Source organism: Zalophus californianus, chromosome 1, assembly GCF_009762305.2.
Source record: "Zalophus californianus isolate mZalCal1 chromosome 1, mZalCal1.pri.v2, whole genome shotgun sequence".
In the NCBI taxonomy this organism is placed as follows: Eukaryota; Metazoa; Chordata; class Mammalia; order Carnivora; family Otariidae; genus Zalophus; species Zalophus californianus.
The window spans coordinates 49,050,104-49,075,584 of NC_045595.1; the positions used below are offsets into that span (position 1 = coordinate 49,050,104).

Consider the following 25,481-nt stretch of genomic DNA (forward strand, 5'->3'; position numbering starts at 1 on the left):
CTTCAAAATTTCCTCCTCCCCAGCTACTCACCCTGGTTCCTTTGGTATCTCTGAGGGAACTTTATTGACACTCTGCTTTCTTTTCTTAAACAGGTGGGCTCTGCATTGCGCAGTCCGTGAGAATCCCCCAAGAGCGCAAAGACAGAACCATTGACTTTGATAGAATTATCAAACAGCTCCTGGACACCCCCAACTCCAGGGCCGTCGTGATTTTTGCCAACGATGAGGATATAAAGTAAGGATGACTGGTGAAATTCATTAATATGCATGCTGCAACTTTAGGAGACAGAAAGATCAGGAACTGGCAGAGAAAGGGGAAAAGAGAGCACAGAAGCAAATCTGTAATTACATAGTGGCCAAGTCTGTCTGTGCCTTCTCCCCTACACGAGTAGTTATAGCGAACCATGGGAGCAGCAGTGTGTTGCCGTCATGTCTTCCTCTTCTATTAGCAAAATAAATGTATTCAATTACTTGTAAAAAGAGAAAACCACTAGACCTTTCAAAGGTTCTTTTATTAAAAATATATCCAAATGTAACAGACTTTTATCCAAAGAATGGTTCCTCTTAATCTAAAAGAAAAAACATGTCATATAATTCTGGCTGTATTGCTACTGCCTTAGACTCAGTATGTTCCAAACCATGCTAGTCTACCAATATGTTCTAAGCCATTTCTTCCTCTCTTTTCTTACCTTGATCTTCCTTGGAGTCAAAAAATCTGATTGGAATCTTGACTTCCCATTTTTCCTCATTCCTTGCATTCTTGGCCAAGCCATGTAGAGCTAACCTTTGTTTCTAGAATATAACATACCCAGAATGTGTTTCTAAGACACAAATGTGCCCTGATTTCTTCTCAGCCCACTACCACCTTGTTCCAGAATATTTATTTATTTAAAATAAACAGTAATTACACCTGCTTAAAAAAACTATTAAAAAAATCTAGGTTATAAAAAAAAAGTTCCATTCATCCTACCCTTAGCTAACAAGGTCTCCTCTGTAGATGCAATGGCTAATGACCAGTTTCTTGTATCTTCTTCTAGAGACAGGCTGCATCTCTTCGCACAACAGTGGCATACTGTGTTCTCTTGTTCTCTTCCCCGCTAGCCTTTACTTACTATTTTATCATGGATATCTATGAATGTCAGTACCTATCTCTTCCGTCTTTTTAATAGCTGTGCAGAATTTCATTTTACATCCATGCTGTCATTTATCTAAATACTCCCTTATTGACTGACATTTGATTACAGACTTTTGCAATCATAAATAACACTTTAGTAAACTTCCTTTTCCACAAATCTGTGCACACAAATATAAATATACAAATATATCATATTAATATAAACATTATGTGAGAGTTGGATATATAATATTAATATAACACAATTATATAATAATATGCAATTATATTGTTTTATATATTTATCTTACATGTTTTTAACATAAATCCCTGGAAAAGATGTTTCCAGGACAGGTGTGTCCCAATATGATTGTTGTTTTCCAAAGAGGCTGTGCTGGTTTATATGTCCACTGATGTGAAAGAGCTGTACGGGGTTATTCAGTCTTTGTCTTTGATAAAATATATCACTTAATTTGAAGGTGGGTATGCTTTATTAAGAGAAAGCTTAAGGGCCCAGGCCATTATTGCATCCTGCTTGGATTACTGCACTGTCCTCATCACGAGCCTTGCAGTTCTGTGTCTCTCCCCTCCACGTGCACCCTAAATGCTGCCCCTGAATCCATCCATCATTTTCCCGGTATTCAGCCCTGATCACGGGGAGCAGGACTATTCAATGGAAAGTGAATGAAACCTGACATTGAGATACAAGAGGTGTTTTGCTAGTGACCACTGTATCACCTTGGGAAGTTGCCCACTCTCACCCCCTTCCTGCTTCCCAACTTCTGAGGCCTCAGTTCTCCCAGCAGTAAAATGAAAATCCTTTCCGAGGTCTTTTTGTGGTTCTCCAGGCTTGTCCTACCATTCTAATCTTATTTCACTCCCTGCTCCTTCACGTTTTGTGTTTCCTCGTTCCCTGGTCTTTGTGTGTTCTCTTGCACGCACCTGTAAGGCTTTTCCTTCCGCGCTTTCTCATAACAGTGCCATCTCTAGTGTGGCTTTCTGAGGGAAGCTGTCTCTACACAATGCAGCTTTAGCACATTCTTCATAGTTGATGTCACTGATGTTATTTTACATCGCTTGATCATTTGATGAGTGTCCACATTCTCCGCTAGTCCATAAGCATCTCTGGGGCAGAGGTGATGCCTCGTTTGACTTCTTTCCATATCCTCAGTCCCTATCACGGTGTTCAGTACAGAGAAATGCTCAAGGAACAGTACCGAATAAATGAATGAGTAAAGTCACTATGCTAATGCACTCTATACAATAATTTAAATACAGCTTCTTTGTCTGGACTTCACAATGCTTTAAAATGTGTTCCTAGGGGCGCCTGGGTGGCTCAGTTGGTTAAGCGACTGCCTTCGGCTCAGGTCATGATCCCGGAGTCCCGGGATTGAGTCCCACATCAGGCTCCTTGCTGAGCAGGGACCCTGCTTCTCTCTCTGACCCTCCCCCCTCTCATGTACTCTCTCTCTCTCATTCTCGCTCTCTCAAATAAATAAATAAATCTTTAAAAAAATAAAAATAAATAAAATGTGTTCCTAATTTGACATTTAGACCCCACCCCCACTCACCCACTTCCACACCAGAATGCATGGCTCTGGTCCCCCACAGTCCTGATTGCTCTTCCTCATGGCCTTTATTCATAGTGGTTTTTTTTCTCTCCTTCTCTACTTATTGAAATTATCTGTTTTTCAAAGTCTATCTCGAACATGCTCTTCTCCATGAAACTGTTTCTGGTCACCCCTTAAATGTATTATTTCTCTCCTTAAAAATTCTCGAGTTTTGCTCTTAGGGAATTTTTCTTCTACAGTTTCTGTTATAGTTGTTTTTAGAAGATTTTGTTTTCATAATATTACTCTTGGGGTTTGTTTGTTTGTTGTTTTGGCTTAATACATTGATAAGGTGTGGCTTTGTGTTTATTTCTAAATACATTGTACATGTCACATAAAAATTAGTGAAATAGCTCTGGTGACTAATTCATTATAACATGTAGGTAATGTGAGGTTTTAATTTGGGATGGAAAAATGCATGCAATCTGCTCAATAACCATGCTCATTCTTTTGCTTTGGGGTTTGTTTGTGTGCTGAATATTATTGTATACTGTGATTCATAGCAGTGATAGCAGAACTAGTTCTTGAGCACAGTCATAAAATTTAAGTGCATGTATGAGTTTCTTCCAAAACATGATCTTAAATACACCGATGTCTGAAAAGTGAACTCACGATGTTACGTTATTTCTTTTTTCAGAAGATTTACACTGTAAATGGGAAATTTTGAGATTTCTTAGAACATTAACTTCAAATACTTTGTCAGAGAATGGCAGCGAGGAGACAGTAATATCTAGATTTTAAAGCTAAAATAAATGCAAAGTAAGTCATGTGTACTAATAATTTGGATTTTAGACAAGAGTGGATCCTTTTTCTGGAACACTTTATGCTGATTATAAAAAATAATACATAACTGCTGTATATCCACTGGAAAAGGGAAAAGTTTTTTTTTGTCGTTGTTGCTGTTCTTTATTGAAAGGAGCCGTTAAGTTTACTTTGTCCCCTGGTTATCTAGAAAAAATAAAGGTTAAATAATTTCCTATAAAGTTTGCAGTTCCCATACTCAGAGATAGCATAAAATTCTGGGTAATGTTTGCCAGCGCATTTTTCCAAACATTCATAGATTTTCCCCCAAAAGAATCTCCCGCTTCTTATCTTCCACTTTTTGTAATTCACATGTCACTTTTGATGCCATAAGTATTTTTAAATGATTTAATCTTATTTATCATAGTCCATAAACCCACGCTTTTCCATTTATATTAAAGTGAACATCTACTTTTTGGATTTATGTAGTTTTGTCTTTTCTCCCCTGTTTTATCTGGCTTCTGCCCACCTTTGTAACCTCTTCAGTCTCCGCAGTGCCTTCTAGGTGGATTATTAGGTTAGCAATACATTGTGTATTATCATTAGGTTTTCTGTGCCCTCAGATGGCCCTATACTCCTGTGTGTATATACACACGTACAAGCAACGTCTAGGCAGCTTTTCTTACATACAAGTTGAATAATCTTTTGCAGTTTTTTAAGTTGATTTTTCTTTTTAACGTGTGCTTGTGGAAATCTAACTCAGTATATTCTGGTAGCTTTCCAATCCATCCTCACTGTCATTTGTTCAGACAGTTTCCTGCTGCTCTGAACTGGGGTTGTCTGTAGTAATGAAAGTATGTTTTTGACAGTGTATTTGGTCATTTCCTTTGGATCGATTAGTAGAAATCGTATCTCTAGGTCAAGGGTGCAAATGACTGATTGCGTTTATTTTTATTAAAATAAGAAATGCACATATTAAAAAAACTTAAAATATGACTGAAAACACTTTGATGCAAGCACTGGGTCCTGGCCCTTCAGACTTCAGGCCTTTGAGGCACTGATCAGACATCCAAGTTGCCATTCCATTAGAGGGTCTCTCTATGTCAGTATATGCAATTCTTTTCTAGGGTGGTCCAGGTTTTCCAGAAAAGCTATTGTCTACCTGGGGTGACACTCCCTTAGCTTCCAGCATTCTGTCAGCAGAAGTGTAGATTTCCTAGAGGGTCTTACCATTTCAATACTTAGGGGTACATTTAACTTACCTTCCTCCCCCTCATGTTTAACTCACCATCTCTCACTCCTGACCTTCTGGTTTTTGGATGTTTACAATATCAGAACCTATTCCTTAAAATTTTATTAGTGAATTGCCATTCCATTTTCTGCCTGGAAGAAAAAGAAGGAAACCTGAGGTTTTGCTTTTTATATATACAACTTTTCAACCACTTCTCCTTTATCTGGCCGTGTATCTATGTGATACTTAGTACCTCCCAGTCTTGAGAAACAAAGAGCCTTGTTTCTATAACCCACCAAAAGAGCTCTAGTTGTAGCTTCCTCTGTTCTACAAATGCAGTTACCTATTCTCTACCTCTTCTTTCCCCAAAAATAGATTTTAATAACTTTACTATGAATGATTAGTTTTCCTTTTGTTTTACTCGCCTTGTTGCTCTTGTTATTTATGAACATGGGCTATAAAATTTTCAAGTATAACACGCTTGTTCATTTTAATAATTCAAGACCCTTAATTTAGATTGACATGTTGCTTTCCAGAAGTTATACATACCACCAGCCGTTAATGGGAGCTTTCATTTCTCCTGCCCCACAACCAAACTCATAGACCAAACCAAACCAAAACAAATCTTTTGGCCAACATGAAAAGCAAATGTGATATCTTCCCCTAATTTATATTTTCCTCCTTTCTAATCTGTGTGAATATGTATCTCCAGCTTACTGGTTATTTATATTTCTCCTTTTTTTCTTTTGACTTTTAATTTCTTGCCAGTTTTCCTCAAGCTGCTTTGATAGTTTTTCTTAGTGGTTTATAAAATCTCTTTATATATGCAGGGTATAGATCCTGTCACATACCTTTTTTTTTGCCATTGGTTTTCCTTACTTTTTGAGAACTGGTATCTTGCTTTCCTTCTGCTTCATTCCTAATATGTATATGTTCAGCAGCTACTCCTTAACATTAATATAACTTTTCATGTTCTTTTTCACAGGCAGATCCTTGCAGCAGCCAAAAGAGCTGACCAAGTGGGCCATTTTCTTTGGGTAGGATCAGACAGCTGGGGATCCAAAATCAACCCACTGCACCAGCATGAAGATATTGCAGAAGGAGCCATCACTATTCAGCCCAAGCGAGCAACTGTGGAAGGTATGGATTTTATCAGTTGTAAAATACACTGAGAGAGTGGTTTGTGCCGTGCAGGATGGCTAAATCATGGGTCTCTTTGAGGGTTTGGTGTTTTTACATAATTTACGCAGTATAATTTCAAACGTGTAGCCATGAAATGCAAATTTGGCCATATAGCTGGTCTGTTCTCTTAGTTGATATTCATCTTTTGAAGAGATCATGTATTTTCATGATAATTAGCATATTTTTTTCACCAGAGCTTTCCTAGAGAAGAGCATTACCATTAATAAGTGAAATAATAACACAGTCCGAGTGTACTTAAGTGAACTGCATTTTCTGAGAGAATATTTTCCCTTTGCAATTTATCCATTACTTCTGTAGCAGAATAACTACAGGGCTCCTTGCCCTCCTTACCTTGTGGGGTTTCTTCCAGTCCCCACGATGGCACAGCACACCACCTCTCTTGGGCACCAACACTACCTTGCCTTCTTGGGTCTCTTTTGTTCTTGCTCTCTTTCTCTTTCTCTTACCTTCCTAAATCACTGCCCCCTTTCTTTTCCTTTGCCTTCCTTGCTGCTTCAAAGATTCTTTAAGAGGGAGAAGGAGGAGAGGGCTTTTATTGGCATCCTTCTGAGACAACAAAAGTTGCTGATTACAATTTACGTTCTCCTACAATTTGAAAAGAAAAGTTATTTCTAAAAGAAGATACTGTAAAGAAAAGGAACTCCTCCTCTGGTTTCCTGCTTTGTGTTTTTTTTTCTGATGGGGCAGGTCTCCAAAGATTCCCTAATACATGCTTGCTTTGCACATTAAAAAAGCTTCTATCCTCTCACTCAAAAGGGGATCAAATATTTGCATTTCTTTCCATTCTGTCTCCACTCCAATATGATTAATTATTCTCCCCAGAAGGCTGTATGGTCTGTGGAGACCTTTTTGAACAAGCCAGGCTGTGGTTCTGTCACTGTTGCCTTTCTATGTTATCTGGGAGAGATAAAGATCCCATGAGTCACCCATGTGTTTCTTGGGAGTCTTTGAATTCATTTCATTCCCCAGTACGTGTCCTGAGAAGATTGCTTGTCTTACAATACAGACCAGTGCATTTGCAGATGGGTTGCAGAAATAAAAGACAACATTTTAACTATCTCCACTCCTTTTTACTCAAAATTTTGAGTATCCACAGTGTGTCTTGCTCTGTTCTAAAAGTTGAAAAAACAAGATAAGGACAAAATTCTTACCTTCAAAGCATACAGAGCTGAGAGAAGGTGTCAAAAATAGCCAATGACTAGGTCAAATGAGATACTGTGTAAGCACAGTATGGACTAGATACCACAGGGCACAAAGGAAAGACTGCAGAAGTTTCTCTCGGGTGGTGAGGGTGTGTTTGGGGGATACTCCTGTGAGGAGGTAAAATCATGACTTGAAGTTCATCAGGCAGATGATGATAAGAACATCTTGTACTCCCAACCCAGAGGACGGGAAGAGAAGAGTGAAGGACACACTAGGGGCTAACAGTAAATAATTCATTCTGCAGAACAGTCCTGCATTATGGTTCTGAAATTCTTATATTTCTTTAAAAATGTTCCCATTTACAGCACATTGGGAGAACTCTATTCTCCCCCAGAATTCCAGTCAATATACCATTGGCCCGATTGACTCCTTTCTATCCTTTAGGTCTGTGCTTAGATGTTAATTTTCCTTGGAAGCTGCATGTGACTATTCCACCCCAGCCAAGTTTGAGTTAGAAGCCCTTTCTATTGCTTCGGCAGCATCCTACATGACCCCTACCATTGTAGCACCTCTTTACTTGTCTCTGGAAGCACATCTCTTATGTACCCCCTGCATTGTGCCCCCAGCACCTAGAACTTGGCCTGCATATGGCAGGCACTCAAACAGATTTTTAAATGGTTGGATGCTGGACTGGATGGAGGAATCATAGACTACCTGAGGTCCTGGCACAAAATATGGTAGAAAAATGGGCCTGAGTTGGATTATGAAGGGTCTGGAAATTACACTAAGGAATGTGTTCTTTATTCTGAAAGTTTGGGCAGCATCTGAAAAGTGAAATGTGATCAAGGGGGGTTAGAAAGTTCACTCAGGTGACTTTATGAAGAGGTGAAGTGTAGGAGTTGGGTGAGAGCCAAAGAAAGCAAGAAAGGACTGAGATCCTTTCTTCCTCAGCTATAGATGCCACATAGACATGGATGCCCATACTCCATGGTTACCAGCTCCAGTTTCATGATATTTGTGGAAATTCCTAAGTATCTTGAAGTTTTTTATAAATTCTTGGAATAAAAATTTCCTGCTATGTATTTATGTATTTAGGGATGCACAGAGTTCTTTTTCTTTCTTTTTTTCTTTTCCTCTTTTTCTTTCTCTTTCTTTCTTTCTTTCTTTCTTTCTTTCTCTCTCTCTCCCTTCCTTCCTTCCGTCCTTCCTTCCTTCCTTCCTTCCTTCTTTCCTTCCTTCCTTCCTGCCCTCCTTCCTTCCTTCCTTCCTTTGTTTTTCATACACAGAGTTCTTAAATCAGACACAAAACAGCATCCTAAATCTGCAAAAAAATATTCTCTATATATGGAGTGTCCCAAACAATGAAGTGAAAGATAAATATTGTTAACAACAGAAACATTGGAATGTGATGGAGCAGCAACTCTTTATATAAAACTCTCCATCCCTCACCAGATAGAAATGAGGATTTTTCGGTAGCCAGCGTGTGTAGCTTCTGTCTAACCATATTGTCTGTGTGCATTGCTACAAAGAACAGCGTAGATTTGTCCACCTAGCAGATGAAACATCAAGATTGTGTCTGTGCATGTACAGTGAGACACTCCTGAGGAAGTGAAAAATGAAATGCATTCACTTGCAGTAAGGTTTCTGAACCAAGCTATGAAATACCACAAATGAAACTAATAATTGAGCACATTCTGTATTGGCAAATAAGTTTTCCTTTCCTGTCTATTTTTTTTTTTTCTTTCTGATGAATGTTCCATATTGATTTCTACTGCCGTGGAACACCCTCCAAATATTTATAACACTGCTATATCCCTGTATCTTTATGTTTTATAATGCTGTATATACAAATGTAGACAGGAAAAAGCCAGGCACTAATCAGCATGTTTCTTTTCTTTAGATTTATATTTTGAACATGTTCAGCAAAGATCTGAAGTTTTGACTGGTCTTTTCTCTATCTGCATAAATAATTAACAATAAATTGCTTTAGGCCAAATTGCTAGCAAGCACATGGCCTCTGTGAAAGTAGTGCTCATCTTCTTTTATCTTTTATCTGTATTATTCTCCATTTATAGAATAAAGGGCCTCCGTGTTTGCTAGCCAAGTGTGTTGTTCTTCCCCCTTTCAGTTGGGTGATGATAGGAACCGTGCCCGGGAAAGGTCAGCCGTGGCCCTGACGGCTGCTCGACATTCGCAGGATATCTGGAGAATGTCTCCACAACTTGGCAGCACTCCTCCAGCTCCTGAGCCAAAACACTTCTGTAATTTTCAGTTTGTCTGAATTGTCTGATGAGCCAGGGGATCCATGGCATGTTCCTCTCTTCTGTTGCCCCATTAACTAGGATTCTCTGTCATCCTCTCTAGCCCCCAGCAAGTCCTCAGAGCAAAACATGTCCATGTTGCGTTCAACTCTTTGCCCTACAAAGCGCTCTGCTTCTCTGAGAATAGGCTGTCCGAGGCATCCTCTAATTATGGTCAACAGGGATCATGGAGCAGCGTCTTTTCCTCTCTGCCATCATCTTTAACAATAGGGAGCTAGCCTAAAGAAGGGTGGATTTCCAAAGCTAACTAAAATGGCTCTGACTATTGGTGTTTTCAAATGGGGCCGTAGAACAGCTTGGTTCCTGAATTAAATCTGCAGTGTATGTAGGAGAGACAAAAAGTGCTCTGGACCTGGCATAAAAAAGTTGGTTATTTCATGCTTTTGTAATTCAAGATTGAAATGCATTCTTTATTTTTCCTAACACCAGAGATCAAAGCTATGAAGAGCTGAACTAAAATATTTCTGGCTCCAATTTAGATGTGTCCTACTTTAGCCTTCCTTGAGTACCTGGAATATTCCACACATATCACAAGGTTTTGTTAGGGGAATGGGAGAAAACGACAGGAAAGAAAGCATTGCCTTAAACCACAGGGCTATTTGTGAGTAACGTATCTGCCTTTTAGAGCTATCACCTTTGTAATAAGAGAGCAGTGGGAGGATTGTCTGTTTAGTGTCATGACAATTTCTTTATTGAATCTTTAACAAATAGCTTATAAACTCTAGCAGTGTATCAGGGACCAACCTAAACAGTGAGAGGTAGCAAGTGACCAGTCTAGACCAGGTCCCTCCCTGCTCTCATGGAGTTGCCTACTTAATTTAGAGGTGGTAAGTGATGATGAAGAAAAATATAAACAAGAAACTATTGTATAGAATAATTTCCATATTTTTCCCCTGAAAGACCAGCTTGTAAATTATGGAGCTACAAAGGAAGAAGAGAGATCAGGACACAATACAGGTCAAAACAGAGATTGGGAGGATGTGGGTGCAGGCCTGTGGCTTGAGCCTCTCTAGCCTACTGTAGATTCCTGGCTCATGGTCATATCAGATTCTTTCACTGGTTAAAATTCACCAAGGTTTCCCATATCCCTGTTCCTTACTGATCTGGAAAATATTTTTTTCTTCAAGATAGATCAAATCATCAATCTTTTCAAAAGACTACCTTCTTTTCCCAGAGTTAGTCTACCCTGCAAAATCAAGCTCATTGCTCCCCAAGTCCAAAATGTGCATACCACCTTTAGAGCAAGCACCAGACACACCGTGCTCACCTGTAGCACTTAGAACTAGAATCTGAACCTTGAGGGCAGTGCCTAGAGCCCATGGGTTCCCTGAGATTGGCCATCTTTTCTTCTGTTCCCTTAGCATTTACTGGAGGATCTGGCACATAGTAAATTTTTAAAAAGCTAAATTCGTCTTTTTGTCTCTTCTATCTGAAATTATCTATAATATCTGAATATGCAAACTACTGCATTTTGGGGGGAATTTGAAGTTTTCTCAGGATGGGGAAAAATACGTATAAAATGGTTTCTCTTTGACTTTGTATTCTAAGACATTTAGTAGAAAGGCCACGTTCAGGAATGACTAGGATCTCATTCGGGCTCGCTCCAGAAGTTTCAACGTGGGTTTGCACACTTTTCCTTTTGCTAGCCTTCAGAGCACCTCTTGCCTTCTTGGTCTTCTTACCTTTGTTTTCAAGGTTGGAGAGACTTTCTGGGCAGGACCGGCAGCACGGCTCAATTCGGTGACTTGTTAGGATGTTCTAAATATACAAGGGAAGCCTCAGCTCTTACTCCTCAGAGAGCAGGAAGCACAGATAAGGCTGCCTCTGTTAAACTTGGACATTCCAGTGGGAACTTCCTTTCTGGGCTGTACTGTTTCTACTAATAGAACAGACCGAAAGAGAGAGGGCGGGCAGGTCACAGGGTTGAGAAGAATAGGTGTGTGAAGAAAAACATCTTATTTTTCATCTTGTATTGTTTAAACTAGAGATTGTTGGCCTTGAGCAAGTGGTAAGAAATGTAAACAGAGACATCTGCAATGTAAATAACTATGGAGAGCTGAGAACAATTTACTTTGTGTGTATAAAGGCCCAGGTTTTGAGCCATGCTGTCTCCCGTCTCCTAGGATAGATGCTTTCTTAACGGGCTTCACTTAACTGACCACCCATCATTTCCTACCCAGCGAATATGGAAACCAACAAGAAAATATCCATTCTGTTTACATGATATGCTGCCTCATGTCCCCAGTACTCTGAACACTTACAGCTAAGAGTTGGATCTCTAGTATGTCCCACTGGTTGAATTTTTGGCTATGAAGAACTAGCTAGTTGTAATTCTAAATGTATTTACTGCAGTGATATGTATTACCATAATTATTTCACGTAATTAAAATTGTATAAACCGAGAATTAAGTGCAGGGAGAGTAAGAGAGAGAGAGATGCAATTTCAAAGAAGATACATTCAAATTCTTTGGAAAGATTTGATAAGTTTGTCACTGTTAGTTGTGGGCTAAATTTGGTAGGGATTTTGGAGGGAAATCATAAACACTAGAAACATACTACACTTAATTACTGTGCAATTACCTTTAATATTTGATTTCATTTTAAAGACTGCAATACTGGGGCACCTGGGTGGCTCAGTTGGTTAAGCATCTGCCTTCAGCTCAAGTCATCATCCCAGGGTCCTGGGATTGAGCCCCGTATTGGGCTCCTTGCTCAGCAGAGAGTCTGCTTCTCCCTCTCCCTCTGCCTGCTCCCCTTGCTTGTGCTCTCTCTCTCTCTGTCAAAATAAATAAACAAATAAAATCTTGAAAAAAATAAATAAAGACCACAATACTGAATTTTATTACAGTTGATTTTTTTTTCAAGATTATGACAGGGAGGCCAATTGCATGATGCATATTCACAAAAAATACCTTGATCTCACATCAGAAGATTGACGAGTGAGTGTGTGTGTGTGTGTGTGTGTGTGTGTGCATGTGCGCATGTATGGTTGGATGGATTTCGAGTTACAACATTTAATATATTTATGTATTTTTAATGATTCATTGCCAAGAGAGAGATTTTTGAATAACTGACCAATCTTGCGTCCCAATTATATTTAATGATAAAGTTTCCAGTGTACTTTAATTTGGGCTTTCCTTCTCTAGGATTTAAGGTTTTCACCTATAAATGAAACTATATCACCCCAAAATTTCCTTCTAGGAGGAACATTGTGGGAGTGATTATCTATATTTTCTGCATATCCTGCATTCACTCTGTCTTCTCATTACAGCCCCCCATTCTCACCTGGGGAACCCCACGCTCTACTGTCAGTGCATGTGACTCAGGTGACACTGATTCTAACCTTTGGCTCTGAGATAGGGCACAGAGTTCATATCATACCCTTGGCTCCAAGTCTGGATCAGGACTTCTCATCTTCATAAACTGCAGAGCCCTGTTATTTGTATAAGATCCTTCAGAATGGGTTTCTGTAACTTAACATCTCAAATGACTTAACAGATATGATTGTGTATTAGGACAGCCTTCTGCTAGGCCTTTTGTTAGATGTTATATCTGCTCTGAGTTACATCCTTTCCAAGTGCTATTTACCTCATTTGGATGTCCCTGTCTGCCTTTCCTCCCCTTCTTTATCCCTCTCCCATGAAATCTGTACATTCTTCTCTTATGAGACCATTGGTCTCATCAACCCCATGGTGTTTTCCTTCCCTGTTCCTAATCTCATCCTCTCAGGCATACCGTGGCTCTTCTGCTTGTGAAGCATCTTCACACATGGTCAGTTATTCTCTGTATATATCAGGAGAATGCTAACTGAAATCTAAGTGTGGCTTTTGATATTTCTGGGAAATACAGATGAACTATCAGATCACCCTACAGAAATCTGTTTCAGAATTCAGGAGACCCTTGAGAGAGAATCCCTTCTAAAGGAAGAATGACAAAATGAGTCTAACCCAGTAAGAAAGTCTTAGTTGTCAGGAGAAAGAGACAAATTTCCTCTTCCCAGGCCAGAACGCATTGAACTCATACATGATTTCCATAGGGAACAGGCAGACTATACAAAAAATAGATCTCCCACTGTGGTAACAAATAAACTCTCAATGACTAACAACAAACAAATACTGCTCACCCATGTGAAATCTGCTCTGACTTTGGGAGACATTCCAGGGCAGTTGGCCTCAATGTACTAGTTCAGCCTTCTAGGCTGTTTCTATCTTACGGCACATCCATATCAACACATTCCATGCAGCATTGCCAAAAAGAAAGAGAGTGGCACATTCACAAACTATTCTTAAATGCTTTTATTTGGAAAGGATGCACATTATTTCTACCTCAATTTCATTGGTCAAAGCAAATCAAAGCAAATTTTCTCTTCAAGGGAAATTCTGCATGGAGGTGAAGGAAAGCTGAATACTGATGAAACTAATTTGTGTCTATCTCGAGTTCCATTTGACTAAAAACTGTCAACTATTAGGACACTCATAATAATACTTTAGAATGTCCTAACAAGAGTGCAACATATGAAAAGAATAGCATTCTCTGCTACTTTGCCCCAGACCTCTGAGTAACTTTGACACCACAAGTACTGCTTTGGCAGCAATGCAAAGCAGGGGATCCTGGTGTCAGTGGAAATATGGTGCTTGGCAGAGCCCTGGAAGTTCCACTGAACCCAGAAGATATCCAGACAATAAAAGTGATTCGTAGGAAATAGATACTTGCTTCACTTGTTCATGAAAATGTATGTGACACCCTTGCATAGACTTTGTGCATGAACCACATGGGAAGGTTGTTGGTGGGGCTTGTGAGGGCATAGATAATATGACTCCATTTATTCCTTCTAGGCTGTGAGGCTTGGGGGAAATCCCAGTTACCTCTGAGAATGCAGATTTGTCATTTGTGACCGATGCTCTTGACTGTTCACCCAGCAGTTCTTTTTTTCCACCCTTCTTTTTGGCCAGCGGAAGCCTCCTCATGCTATGAAGTTTATAAAAATGCCAAATGCTCACTTATCTAACTCCCCCTGCAGTTAGGGGATGAGCAGGTGATCTAATCCTACCACTGAGACACATGAAAACATTTTCTGAAGGAACCTCTCAGAAATATTTTCCTCTCTTGAAAAAAAAAAAAGGCATGTTACTACAGCAACGATCCAACTTATTATCCAATCCAGGACAAATTAGGAGTAAAAGAGGGCATAAACTGTAATTTTCCCAGGCAAAGCAGAGTATGTGGTCACCCCCCATGAGGAGAAAAACCCCTGCCTTCTTCTCTTCTTGTGTTTGTCATGTTATCTTGTGAGGAGAGGATACTTGGAGTGATGGCAATCATTTTAATGAGGGGAGCAAATGACAACAAAGGAAAGCACAGAAAACAGATGGAAAAACCTGGGTCTGTAATGATTTGTTTAAGTGGTTGAAACAATCTTGGAATTATTTATCTTGAGGATTTCCTTTCATGGGAGAAAAATCGCCCCATATCTTTAAGCCACCGTTGAGCTAGATATTTTGTTATGTGCAACCTTAAGGTACCCTGAATCATTCATCTGTCTTACTCACTCTGTATACCCACTTGAAAAAGGCCTATAAAATAATCTCAACTCTCATAAAATATTTGATGAATGAATGGATTTTACAAAGTAATGTTTTTTAAAAATACTATATGTTTTTAGAGCAGTTTTAGATTTACAGCAAAATTGAGAGGGAGATACAGAGATTTCCCACATACCCCTGCCCCCACACATGCGTAGCCTTCCCCATTATCAGTATCACCCACCTCTACATTGACCCAGAATAGCCACTCCAAGTCCATCGTTTACCTTAGGCTTCACCTTTAGTGTCGTATAATCTATGGGTTTGGAAAAATGGATAATGATACATATTTATCATAATAATATCATACAGAGTATTTTTACTGCCCTTAATACACTCTGGGCTCTGCCTGTTAATCCCCCTACCACACACACAGGCAACCACAGATCTTTTATTGTCTCCATGGTTTTGCCTTTTCTAGAATGTCTTACCACTGTGATCATAATACTTAGTAGCCTTTTTAGATTGGCTTCTTTAACTTAGTAATATGTATTTAAGGTTCCTCCATGCCTTTTTATGGCTTGGTAGTTCATTTCTCTTTAGTGCTGACTACTATTTCGTTGTCTGGATGTGCCACAGTTTATGTGTCCATTCAACTGCTGAAGAACATCTTGGCTGCTTCTGAGTTTTGCCAATTACGAATAAAGCTTCAGTAAACACCCATGTGCAGGATTTTGTGTGGACATATATCCAACCACTTTGAGTAAATACCAAGAAGCACAATTGTTGGAATGTATGGTAAGACTATGTTGTTTTGTAAGAAACTGCTGAACTATCTCCCAAAGTGGCTATACCATTTTAGATTCCCTCCAGCAATAAGTGAGTGTTCTGTGGTTCTGCATCCCTCCCAGCATTTGGTGTTATCAGTGTTCAGAGTTTGGCTATTCAAATAGTGGTGTCCCATTGTTATTTTAATTTTCATTTCCCTGATGATACATGATATGGAGCATCTTTTCATGCACTTACTTGCCATCTGTATATTTTATTTGGTGAGAGGTCTGTTAAGGTTTTTGGCCCATTTTTCAAATCAGGTGTTTTTGTTTTTTTTTTTAATTGTTGAGTTTTAAGTGTTCCTCTCTACTCTCAGTAAGAGCCTTGTATCACATGTGTCTTTGCAGGTATTTTGTCTCCATCGTGGCTTATCTTCTAGTTCTTTTGATATTATCTTTTGTAGAGCAGAAGTTTTTTTTTTTTTTTTATTTTAATGACGTGCAGCTTATCAGTTTTTTCTTTCATGGATTGTTACCTTCATGTTGTATCTTAAAAGTCATCAGCACACCCGAGGGCATCTAGATTTTTTCCTGTGTTATCTTCTCAGAACTCTATAATTTTGTGTTTTACATTTATGTCTATTATCCATTTTTTAGTTAATTTTTGTGAAGGGTGTAAGTTTATATCTAGATGTGATTTTGTTTGAATGTAGATGTCCAGTTGTTCTAGTACCATTTGTTGAAGAGACTATCTTTGCTTCATTGTATTGCCTTTGCTCTTTTGTCAAAGATTAGGTGATTATATTTATGAGGGACTATTTTTGGGCTCTCTATTCTGTTCCATTGAACTTTTTGTCTATTTATTTTATAGATTCCATATTATCTCAGTTACTATAGGTTGATAGTGAGTCTTAAAGTTGGGTAGAGTCAGTCCTCCAATTTTGTTCTTCTCCTTTGATATTGTGTCAGGTACTCTGGGTCTTTTGCCTCTCCATGTCAATTTTAGAATCAGTTTGTCAGTATCCATAAAATAACTTGCTCAGATTTTTATTGGGATTGCATTGCATTGGGGTTGCATATCTGTAGATAAAGTTATGAACTGGCATCTTGATAATGTTATATCTTCATATCTATGAACATGGAATATCTCCATTTTTGTACATCTTTGATTTCATTCTTCAGAGTTTTATAGTTTTCCTCATAAAGAACTTATGCCTGTTTTATACATAAATACCTAATTATTTCTTTTTTGAGGTGCTAATATGTTATTGTTTTTAATTTCAGATTTCACTTGTTCATTATTGTTATATAGGGAAGCAATTGATTTCTGTATACTAACCTTTTATCCTGCAAATTTCTGATAATTGCTCAATAGTTCCAGGAGTTTTCTGTTGGGGTGGTTGTTGATTCTTTTTAGTTTTCTACATAGATGATTATGTCATCTGTGAATAAGGACAGTTTTATGCCTTTCTTCCAAATCTATATAACTTTTATTTCCTTTTCTTGCCTAATTGCTTTAGCAAGGAGTAGTGTGAGGTGTGACCTTTGCTTTGTACCTGATCTTTGTGGGAAAGCTTTGAGGTTTTCAACATTAAATATGATGTCAGCTGTAGGTTTTTTGTCAATATGTCCTATATATATATATATATATATATATATATATATGTCTATAGGGCAAATCATATTACTATAGGGTGAAAGTTCAGATAGCCTCAAAGAAAGATTGTTACTTTCACTGTATATGCCTATATGTTTCAGTACAGTTAATATTATTATCTTACATTTTATTATGAAGTGAAGCCATTTCTTTTTAATAGATTTTTTTTCTCTTTTTTAAGATTTTATTTATTGTTTATTTGAGAGAGAGACAGACAATGAGAGGGAGCACAAGCAGGGAGGAGAGGGAGAAGCAGGCTCCCCACCAAGCAGGGAGCCCTATACGGGGCTTGATCCTAGGACCCTGAGATCATGACCTGAGCCAAAGGGGCAGATGCTTAACTGACTAAGCCACCCAGGTGCCCAGTGAAGTCATTTCATAAGCCTTTTTTGTAACAATTATAAATTATATGAAAATATCCATGCAAGAATTGCCCTTGAAGGAAAAATGAAACTAAGCTTCTGATCACTGATTGACAACAAAATTGTAGAACGTGGAAGGGAGGTAGAATTAATATTGCAAACAAATACCTTTCCATTTGGAAATTGATAACTTAATTTTAATTTTTATTTAAAAAGCAGAATGTGAAAGCATATTAATAAACATTTTTTAGGTCAAGCAACTATTACACTGATGATATTGTTTGGGAGATTCATTGAATTAGCACCTTCTACACTATAGAGATTATTTCCTTAAAATAAATCAGGACTGTTATGTGATCTTTGCCCAAATGAGAACTGATTGTAATGTATTCTCAGGATTACAGACTATTCACTCAACTATGTCACTACCATCTTTCCTCCCTAAGTTATCATAGGCAGGAACTTTTACTTTATAAATGGACATCTTTTTTCTTTTACCCACTCCAAAATTGTTTTCTCTGTCATCACATAATCATTAATGTTTCTTTATACCACAGAACTATAATTGGATGTGGAAGAGACCATTTATTGGCAGTTAAAAATCTTGATTCTCTACTATCTTTCAGGCACGGATTAGGTGCTGGTAACCAGAAAAGAATGACCCTTGCCCTCATGGATTTTGCACTAGGAGAGGGAAACAGATAATAATTAACAGACACAATAAATAAATAAATAAATAAATAAAAGCAGATGGTAAATGGTATAAATTCTGTCTCTTCATTGATACTCTCATTTTGTTCATTAATAATTCTCCTGGTTTTCTTTAGTTCTCTGTCCACAGTTTCCTTTAGCTCTTTGAGTATATTTAAGACAGTTGATTTAAAATCTTTTTCTAGTAAGTTCAATGTCTTGGCATCCTAAGGGAGAGTTTCTGTCTTTTTTTTTCTTTGAATGGCCTATCCTTTACTATTTTTTGTTTGTTTGCTTGCTTGGTTATTGAAGGCTGCAGCTGTTTGTTTGCTTAGTGACTTTCCAAATATGAAAAGACTATATTCCTTGTCATGTATGATCACTGAAGTGCCGGCTCTGTTAGCTTATATTCAGCTAGTGTTTTGACAGAGAGTTCCTTGAATGCCAGGTCCTAAAACAAACAAACACTCAATAAATACTTTTCATGGTGAATTAGTTAGTTAGAGCTCTCATAGCAAAGTGCTACAAAATAGGTGGCTTAAGCAACAGCAATTTATTGTCTCACAGTTCTGGAGGCTGTGTTGACAGAGCCAGGTGCTGGCAGGGTTGTTTTTTTTTTTCAGAGGTATGAAAATCTGTTTCATGCCCCCTTGTGTAGTTTCTGCTAATTTTCTGTGAAACTTTGACATTCCTTGGCTTGCCTTCATTTTCACATATGCTCTCCCTGTCTGTCTCTCTGTCCCAATTTTCCCTTTGCATAAGGATAGGGGTCATATTGGATTATGGTTCACCATAAAGACCTCATCTTAACTAATTATATTTGTAATGGTCTTATTTTCAAATACATTCACATTTGATATACTAGTGAGGACCGCAACAAATAAATTTTGACAAACCCAAATAAGATGTACTACCCAGTCTTTGTGGATTGGCTCTGTTCTGGGGCACTCCTTCTAGGCTTAACCGGGCCATGTACAATTCTGCCTTAGCTTTTACTTCCTGCCTTTGTTGAGCCTAGAGATTAGCCAAGAATGAGAGATTAAGGTCTCAGGTCTTTCCTGAGCACCCATCCTGCCCTGAATTTTTGCACGGTTTTTTAGATTTTCCAGTGTACACAGGCACTTGTGAATGTCCTAATTTCCCAAAGAAACTCTTTTTTCAGATTTTTCTCCCAGGCTTTAGGCTATTACATGTTTCAATCATAATCTTTTGCTCCAGGTGGCTATGGGTTTTCCATTCACTTTATAATGATTATGAACAATGTTTATCTCTTTTCCACCTTGAATAATTTCCAAGTTAGGCAAAATGGAGACAAGTATGTTGTTTTAATCCTTCAGGGAGCCCCCAGAAAGGTTAAAATAAAGAAACACGATATTTTTCTCTTTTTTTTCAATTCTATCAAACATTTATTTTATTTCTTTTTTATTTTTTGTTTCTTCCCCCAAGTTTTTATTTAACTTCCAGCTAGTTAACATACAGTGAAATATTAGTTTCAGGTGTAGAATTTAGTAATGCATCACTTACATGCAACACCAGGTGCTTATCACAGTAAGTGCCCTCCTTAATAACCATCACCTATTTAATCCATCCTTCACCATCCATGTCCCCTCCAGCAACCATCAGTTTGTTCTCTATAGCTAAGAGTCTGTTTCTTGGTTTTCCTCTCTTTTTCCCCCTGTGTTCATTTGTCTTGCTTCTCAAATTCCACATATGAAGGAAATCCAGTGGTCTTTGTCCCACTCTGACCCATTTTGCCCAGCACAGTATTCTCTAGCTCCATCCATGTCTACCACAATATTTTTCTGAAAAGGTCTGCTCTGCTTTCTCCCCAGAACCAAGAATGAGAGTCTCATTCTAAGAATGCAGGTTGTGGTCTTCAGGTTTTCAAGACTGCCATTGAGAACAGGGAGTGGGTGGGACAAAAGCAAATAAAAAAGCCAGAAGGCTTTTCTACCATTTTCAAGTTACCTTTTTCTTAATTTAACATTCACTTAGTTGCTGTAAACCTTTTAGTTTACAGAGTTCTGACAAAGTTGGTTTTCACAGTTTCTGCTGGTTTTTTATTTCTTTTGAGGGACAAGAGTTTATAGCTGCCTATAGAGAACAGTGCAGTTGTCCTGGGGCAGGAGCATGCCTGGTATATGTAAGGAGCAAGGAATGTGATGAGCCTGGAACAGGGTGAGAAAGAAGGAGATGAAGTCAAGAGATAATGAGAGGCTCAGATCATATAGGATCTTGCAGGCCATTGTAAAGATTTTGCCATTTATTATGAATAATGTAGAAGACTTTTGCAGATTTTAAGCACAGGGATAACATGTTATGTCATGCATATTAAAAGGATAATACTGTTCTGTTGAATATGGAATATAGAGAAATAAGCATAAAGTCTAAAAGTGTGGTTATGATGCTCTTACAGTAGACTAAATGAGAGATAATAGTAGGGTGAACCAGGGGAGTAGCAGTGAGAGTAAGAAGTGTTCCGATTTAAAATATAATTTGAAAGTGAAACCAATAGGATTTTGGATAGAAAGAAAGATAAGAGTGATTGCTAAGTTCTTTACTTGAGCAGCAAGAGGGATGGAATTGTCATCAGCTCAGATGGGAAAAACTGTCAGTAGAGCAGGTTTTAGGGAAACAAAATTAAACAATATCAATTTTGGATGTGCTGAATTAGAGATACTTAGACATCCTAGTAGAGATATGAAATGAGAAATTCATTATGGGAATCTGAATTTTAAGAGAAACTTCTGGAAACCTCTTGATTTCCTGGACTCATTAAAATATAGATGGCACTTAAAGAAGTATTTTAGAGAATCATAAGGTACCAAATAGTGATTGCTGGAACATTCTAGCATTAAGAGGCTGGGAAGAGGAGAAACTAGATTGGCCAGCGAGCTAGGATAAAATTAATATGACTATGGTTTTTTGGAAACCAGGAGTAGAGGAATGTCATCTGCTTCATCAAAATACTACTCTTTAGTCATGCTTGGCCGTTCAGTTTGGCAAAGTGGAGTTCACTGGTGATTTCTGACAAATTGTTACGTTTGAGTGGTGTTTACAAAAACCTGGATGAAATATGTTTAGAACAGTATTGTAGGAGTGTGTCTATAGTCAATAAATACCATCCCCAGCAACCTTTACCCAGGTTTATTACCATAGACCTAGAGGATGGAGGGTATGGTCACAGAGATATTTGGAGTATCTTCAAAGGATATGCCATTACAAATGGCAAAAGGGCATAAATATTTGAGACAAATAATTCTGCTTCCAGGATATCAAGCTAATTTTGTATCTGAGACCATGTCATAACATGTAGATAGAACAAAAGCCTTAGAGAAACTTAACAAGGCAGGTATTTACTATCTTAACAACACAATGAATTTACTTGTAGGCATTTGTTTCATACACTGGTACTTATATCTTGGCAGATAGAAAATGTATGTGTGTGTGTGTGTGCGCGCACACGCGCGCTATAATCACCACCAACTGTATTGCTAAACACATACACAATGGATTTGAGTACAGAGCTAATCAACATTAGTTCCTGTGTTGTGCCACCAACTAGTTAGGTGCTAAGTAGGCATGCAGAAGTCGTTTTTGTTTTTTGCCACTTCAGTGTTCTCATATAGAAAATGAGAGGATAGGATTAAATGATTAGTGAGAACTTCTAAAACCCTAGTGTTCTCTGATTATCCACTGGGGGAGAAAAAAAGTATGTGAGTGTGTGTCTGAGTGTGTGAGTATGTGTAATGTAGACAGAAAGAACTGGAACTGCTGGTGTGAATAAGCACCCAGGGGAGACAATAAAGAGATAAAATCACAAGTATAACAAAGTTTCCGAACAGTTGTAAATTGTAAAATAGGCCAAAAACATTTTTTAAAAATACTCATCTTGATTTTACTCATGTAGAAGACAGAAAACAATGAAATTATTAGAGGAGACACCGAAAAAGAAAAGCAAGAAAGGGAATCTGGGAGAAGCGAAGCCTAAAATAAGAAGTTGAAAGAAAGGAAGAAATGTATACATTGAGTAAGGAGGGGGGAAATTCACAAGTATTGTAACACTTTGAAAATCCCTGTCTTCAAATTGAGCTGTTCAAAACCGACTTTTCTTCTCTTTCCAGAACAATAGCTATTTATTTCCTTAACAGAAAGAAAGGGAAACAGTTTCTATATGTTTTCATCCTGTAGGAGAACATTGACTTGGTACATTGCCCAGAAGAAGACAGTTAAATCAAGACTGAGACTAAGGCTTCCCTTCTTTACGGGCAGTGGGTCATCACAGGAGCCCACAGACTCCACCAAAGGCTTTGAAGAGCTGTACCTCTTGGAATTAAAAAGTGTCATGAGTTTGGATTGAGCATGAACAGAAGCACTTGAAACTATTAAACTCAGGGCTGACTATGAGAGCAAAGCAGTAGTAAGAATTTAAAAGGTCATTAAGTTAGCCAAATGGATGGCAGGAAGAAAAATCATTTACAAAACCTGAGAGGTTGAAGGGGCTTCTTTAATGTTCTTAACAAAAATTAGATGTTTATTAATCTCTCTTCATTTGTAGAAGAAGAAAAAAGACCCCACTAAATCAGATAAGAGCTTTTTCAGGCTCAGTATGTATGACATTAGGTGTGTGCTATTAGGTTAATTGGAATTTTCAAGTTAAAATGACCTTGCAACTTTAAAAAGAAACTTTTTTTCTCAGTCAGTTGTTAAAGGGGATGTTTTGCAGTTTCCTAAGCTCAAAGTCTACTGTGCTATTTGTAATTTGACTTAGAAAATTACTTTCCTAACCTCTAATGCTCAGACCTCTTTAATATTGCTAAAATTGCTGACTATTTTTTCTTAGAATTTACAATTCAGACAAAAATACCACCTTGTCTTGTTGCATTTTAGGAAGTCTTGACAAGAGACATGGGGGGAGGCAACCTATGATGTATTTTGAAGGTCTTCATTAAACATATCTTCAACAAACTTCAGTTGAGTACATCCCAGAAATTCTGATAAGCTCCAGGGATAAGAGATATGATGCTGTCCCTAAAAAATACTCATGGTGTATTTGAGACAATAAAGACAATCAGACAAGAGATAGCTGAAAATCATCATGGCAGAGGATGAATTGTGCTCATGAGATAGGCCGGGGGGGGGAGGGGTGTGTGTGTGAACACCTGTAGGTAGAGGGCATTAAGTGCCAAAGTAGGTGTCAAGAGAGGTAATCTTTAAAGAACAAATAGTTGACCTACTAAATAAGAGGTAGAGGGGTTCCATTTAGTGACAGTGGAATTTACAAGGGGTCAAAAGTAGCAAATAGTATTTCAACATGTTAGAATAATTTGAAGACCATGGAGGGGTTTGGATGAGTGCTGGAGAGACTAGCAGGGACCAAATCATAAACACACTGGACATGCTTTCTTGAAAACTAGCAATAAAATGGACCAATCTGAACCTTTGAGCTGTTGGTCCCAGGATCTGAAGTCAACACAGAGCTCAGATTGGTGTTTCTTAGATTTCTTATGGACACCTGAATTGATCCGCAGAGAACCAGAATGCCCATGGTTGAGCAAAAGGGTCCATATCTGACTGGCTATTTGAAGGTATTTAGTTCCGGCCTACCTGAAGCTACTACTGAACTTTACACAAAAACCAGAAGCTTCTCTAACTTACTATGACTAACGAAAAACTGACAAAACTGACCTATAATATACCATTATTGTTTTCTCACTGTACTTTTAGATGCCTTTCCTGTTCTAAACCTGATTTCCTTTTGTATTCTATTGCTTTGTTTTTTAAATTTTATTTTAAAATATTTTTATTGGAGTGTAATTTACATTGGCTTCATATGTAAATCTTTCTTTCTTTAAATTTTTATTGTTCTGTTAATCACCATACATTACATCATTAGTTTTTGATGTAGTGTTCCATGATTCATTGTTTGTGCATAACACCCAGTGCTCCACGCAGAATGTGCCCTCTCTAATACCCATCACCAGGCTAACCCATTCCCCCACCCCCTCCCCTCTAAAACCCTCAGGTTGTTTTCAGAGTCCATCATCTCTCATGGTTCGTCTCCCCCTCCGATTTACTCCCCTTCATTCTTCCCCTCCTGCTATCTTCTTCTTTATTTTTATCTTACATATATTGCATTATTTGTTTCAGAGGTACAGATCTGTGATTCAACAGTCTTACACAATTCACAGCGCTCACCATAGCACATACCCTCCCCAATGTCTATCACCCAGCCACCCCATCCCTCCCACCCCCCACCACTCCAGCAACCCTCAGTTTGTTTCCTGAGATTAAGAATTCCTCCTATCAGTGAGGTCATATGATACATGTCTTTCTCAGATTGACTTATTTCGCTCAGCATAACACCCTCCAGTTCCATCCACGTCGTTGCAAATGGCAAGATCTCATTCCTTTTGATGGTTGCATAATATTCCATTGTGTATATATACCACTTCTTCTTTATCCATTCATCTGTCGATGGACATCTTGGCTCTTTCCACAGTTTGGCTATTGTGGACATTGCTGCTATAAACATCATGGTGCACATACCCCTTCGGATCACTACATTTGTATCTTTGGGGTAAATACCCAGTACTGCAATTGCTGCATCATATGGAAGCTCTATTATCAACTTTTTCAGGAACCTCCATACTGTTTTCCAGAGTGGTTGCACCAGCTTGCATTCCCACCAACAGTGTAGGAGGGTTCCCCTTTCTCCGCATCCCCGCCAACATCTGTCGTTTCCTGACTTGTTAATTTTAGCCATTCTGACTGGTGTGAGGTGGTATCTCACTGAGGTTTGGATTTGGATTTCCCTGATGCCGAGCGATTGTTGAGCACTTTTTCATGTGTCTGTTGGCCATTTGGATGTCTTCTTTGGAAATTTCTGTTCATGTCTTCTGCCCATTTCCTGATTGGATTATTTGTTCTTTGGGTGTTGAGTTTGATAAGTTCTTTATAGATTTTGGATACTAGCCCTTTGTCTGATATGTCATTTGCAAATATTTTCTCCCATTCTGTCGGTTGTCTTTTGGTTTTGTGGACTATTTCTTTTGCCGTGCAAAAGCTTTTGATCTTGAGGAAATCCCAATAGTTCATTTTTGCCCTTGCTTCCCTT

At 38.3% G+C, this 25,481-nt stretch overlaps 1 protein-coding gene across 9 annotated transcripts in view; it reads left to right on the forward strand.

Annotated features, from left to right (window-relative positions):
• GRM7 (glutamate metabotropic receptor 7) overlaps positions 1-25,481 on the forward strand; it is a 907,662-nt gene that overhangs the window by 451,440 nt on the left and 430,741 nt on the right. For all 9 annotated transcript variants that reach the window (XR_003518507.2, XR_003518508.2, XR_003518509.2 and 6 more), the window contains exons 3-4: positions 94-235; positions 5,682-5,836. Coding sequence is in view for 6 of the 9 variants with exons in the window: in XM_027586609.2 (XP_027442410.1) it covers positions 94-235; positions 5,682-5,836 (297 nt within the window). In the remaining 3 variants the exon portion in view is untranslated. The remainder of the gene's footprint in view (positions 1-93; positions 236-5,681; positions 5,837-25,481) is intronic.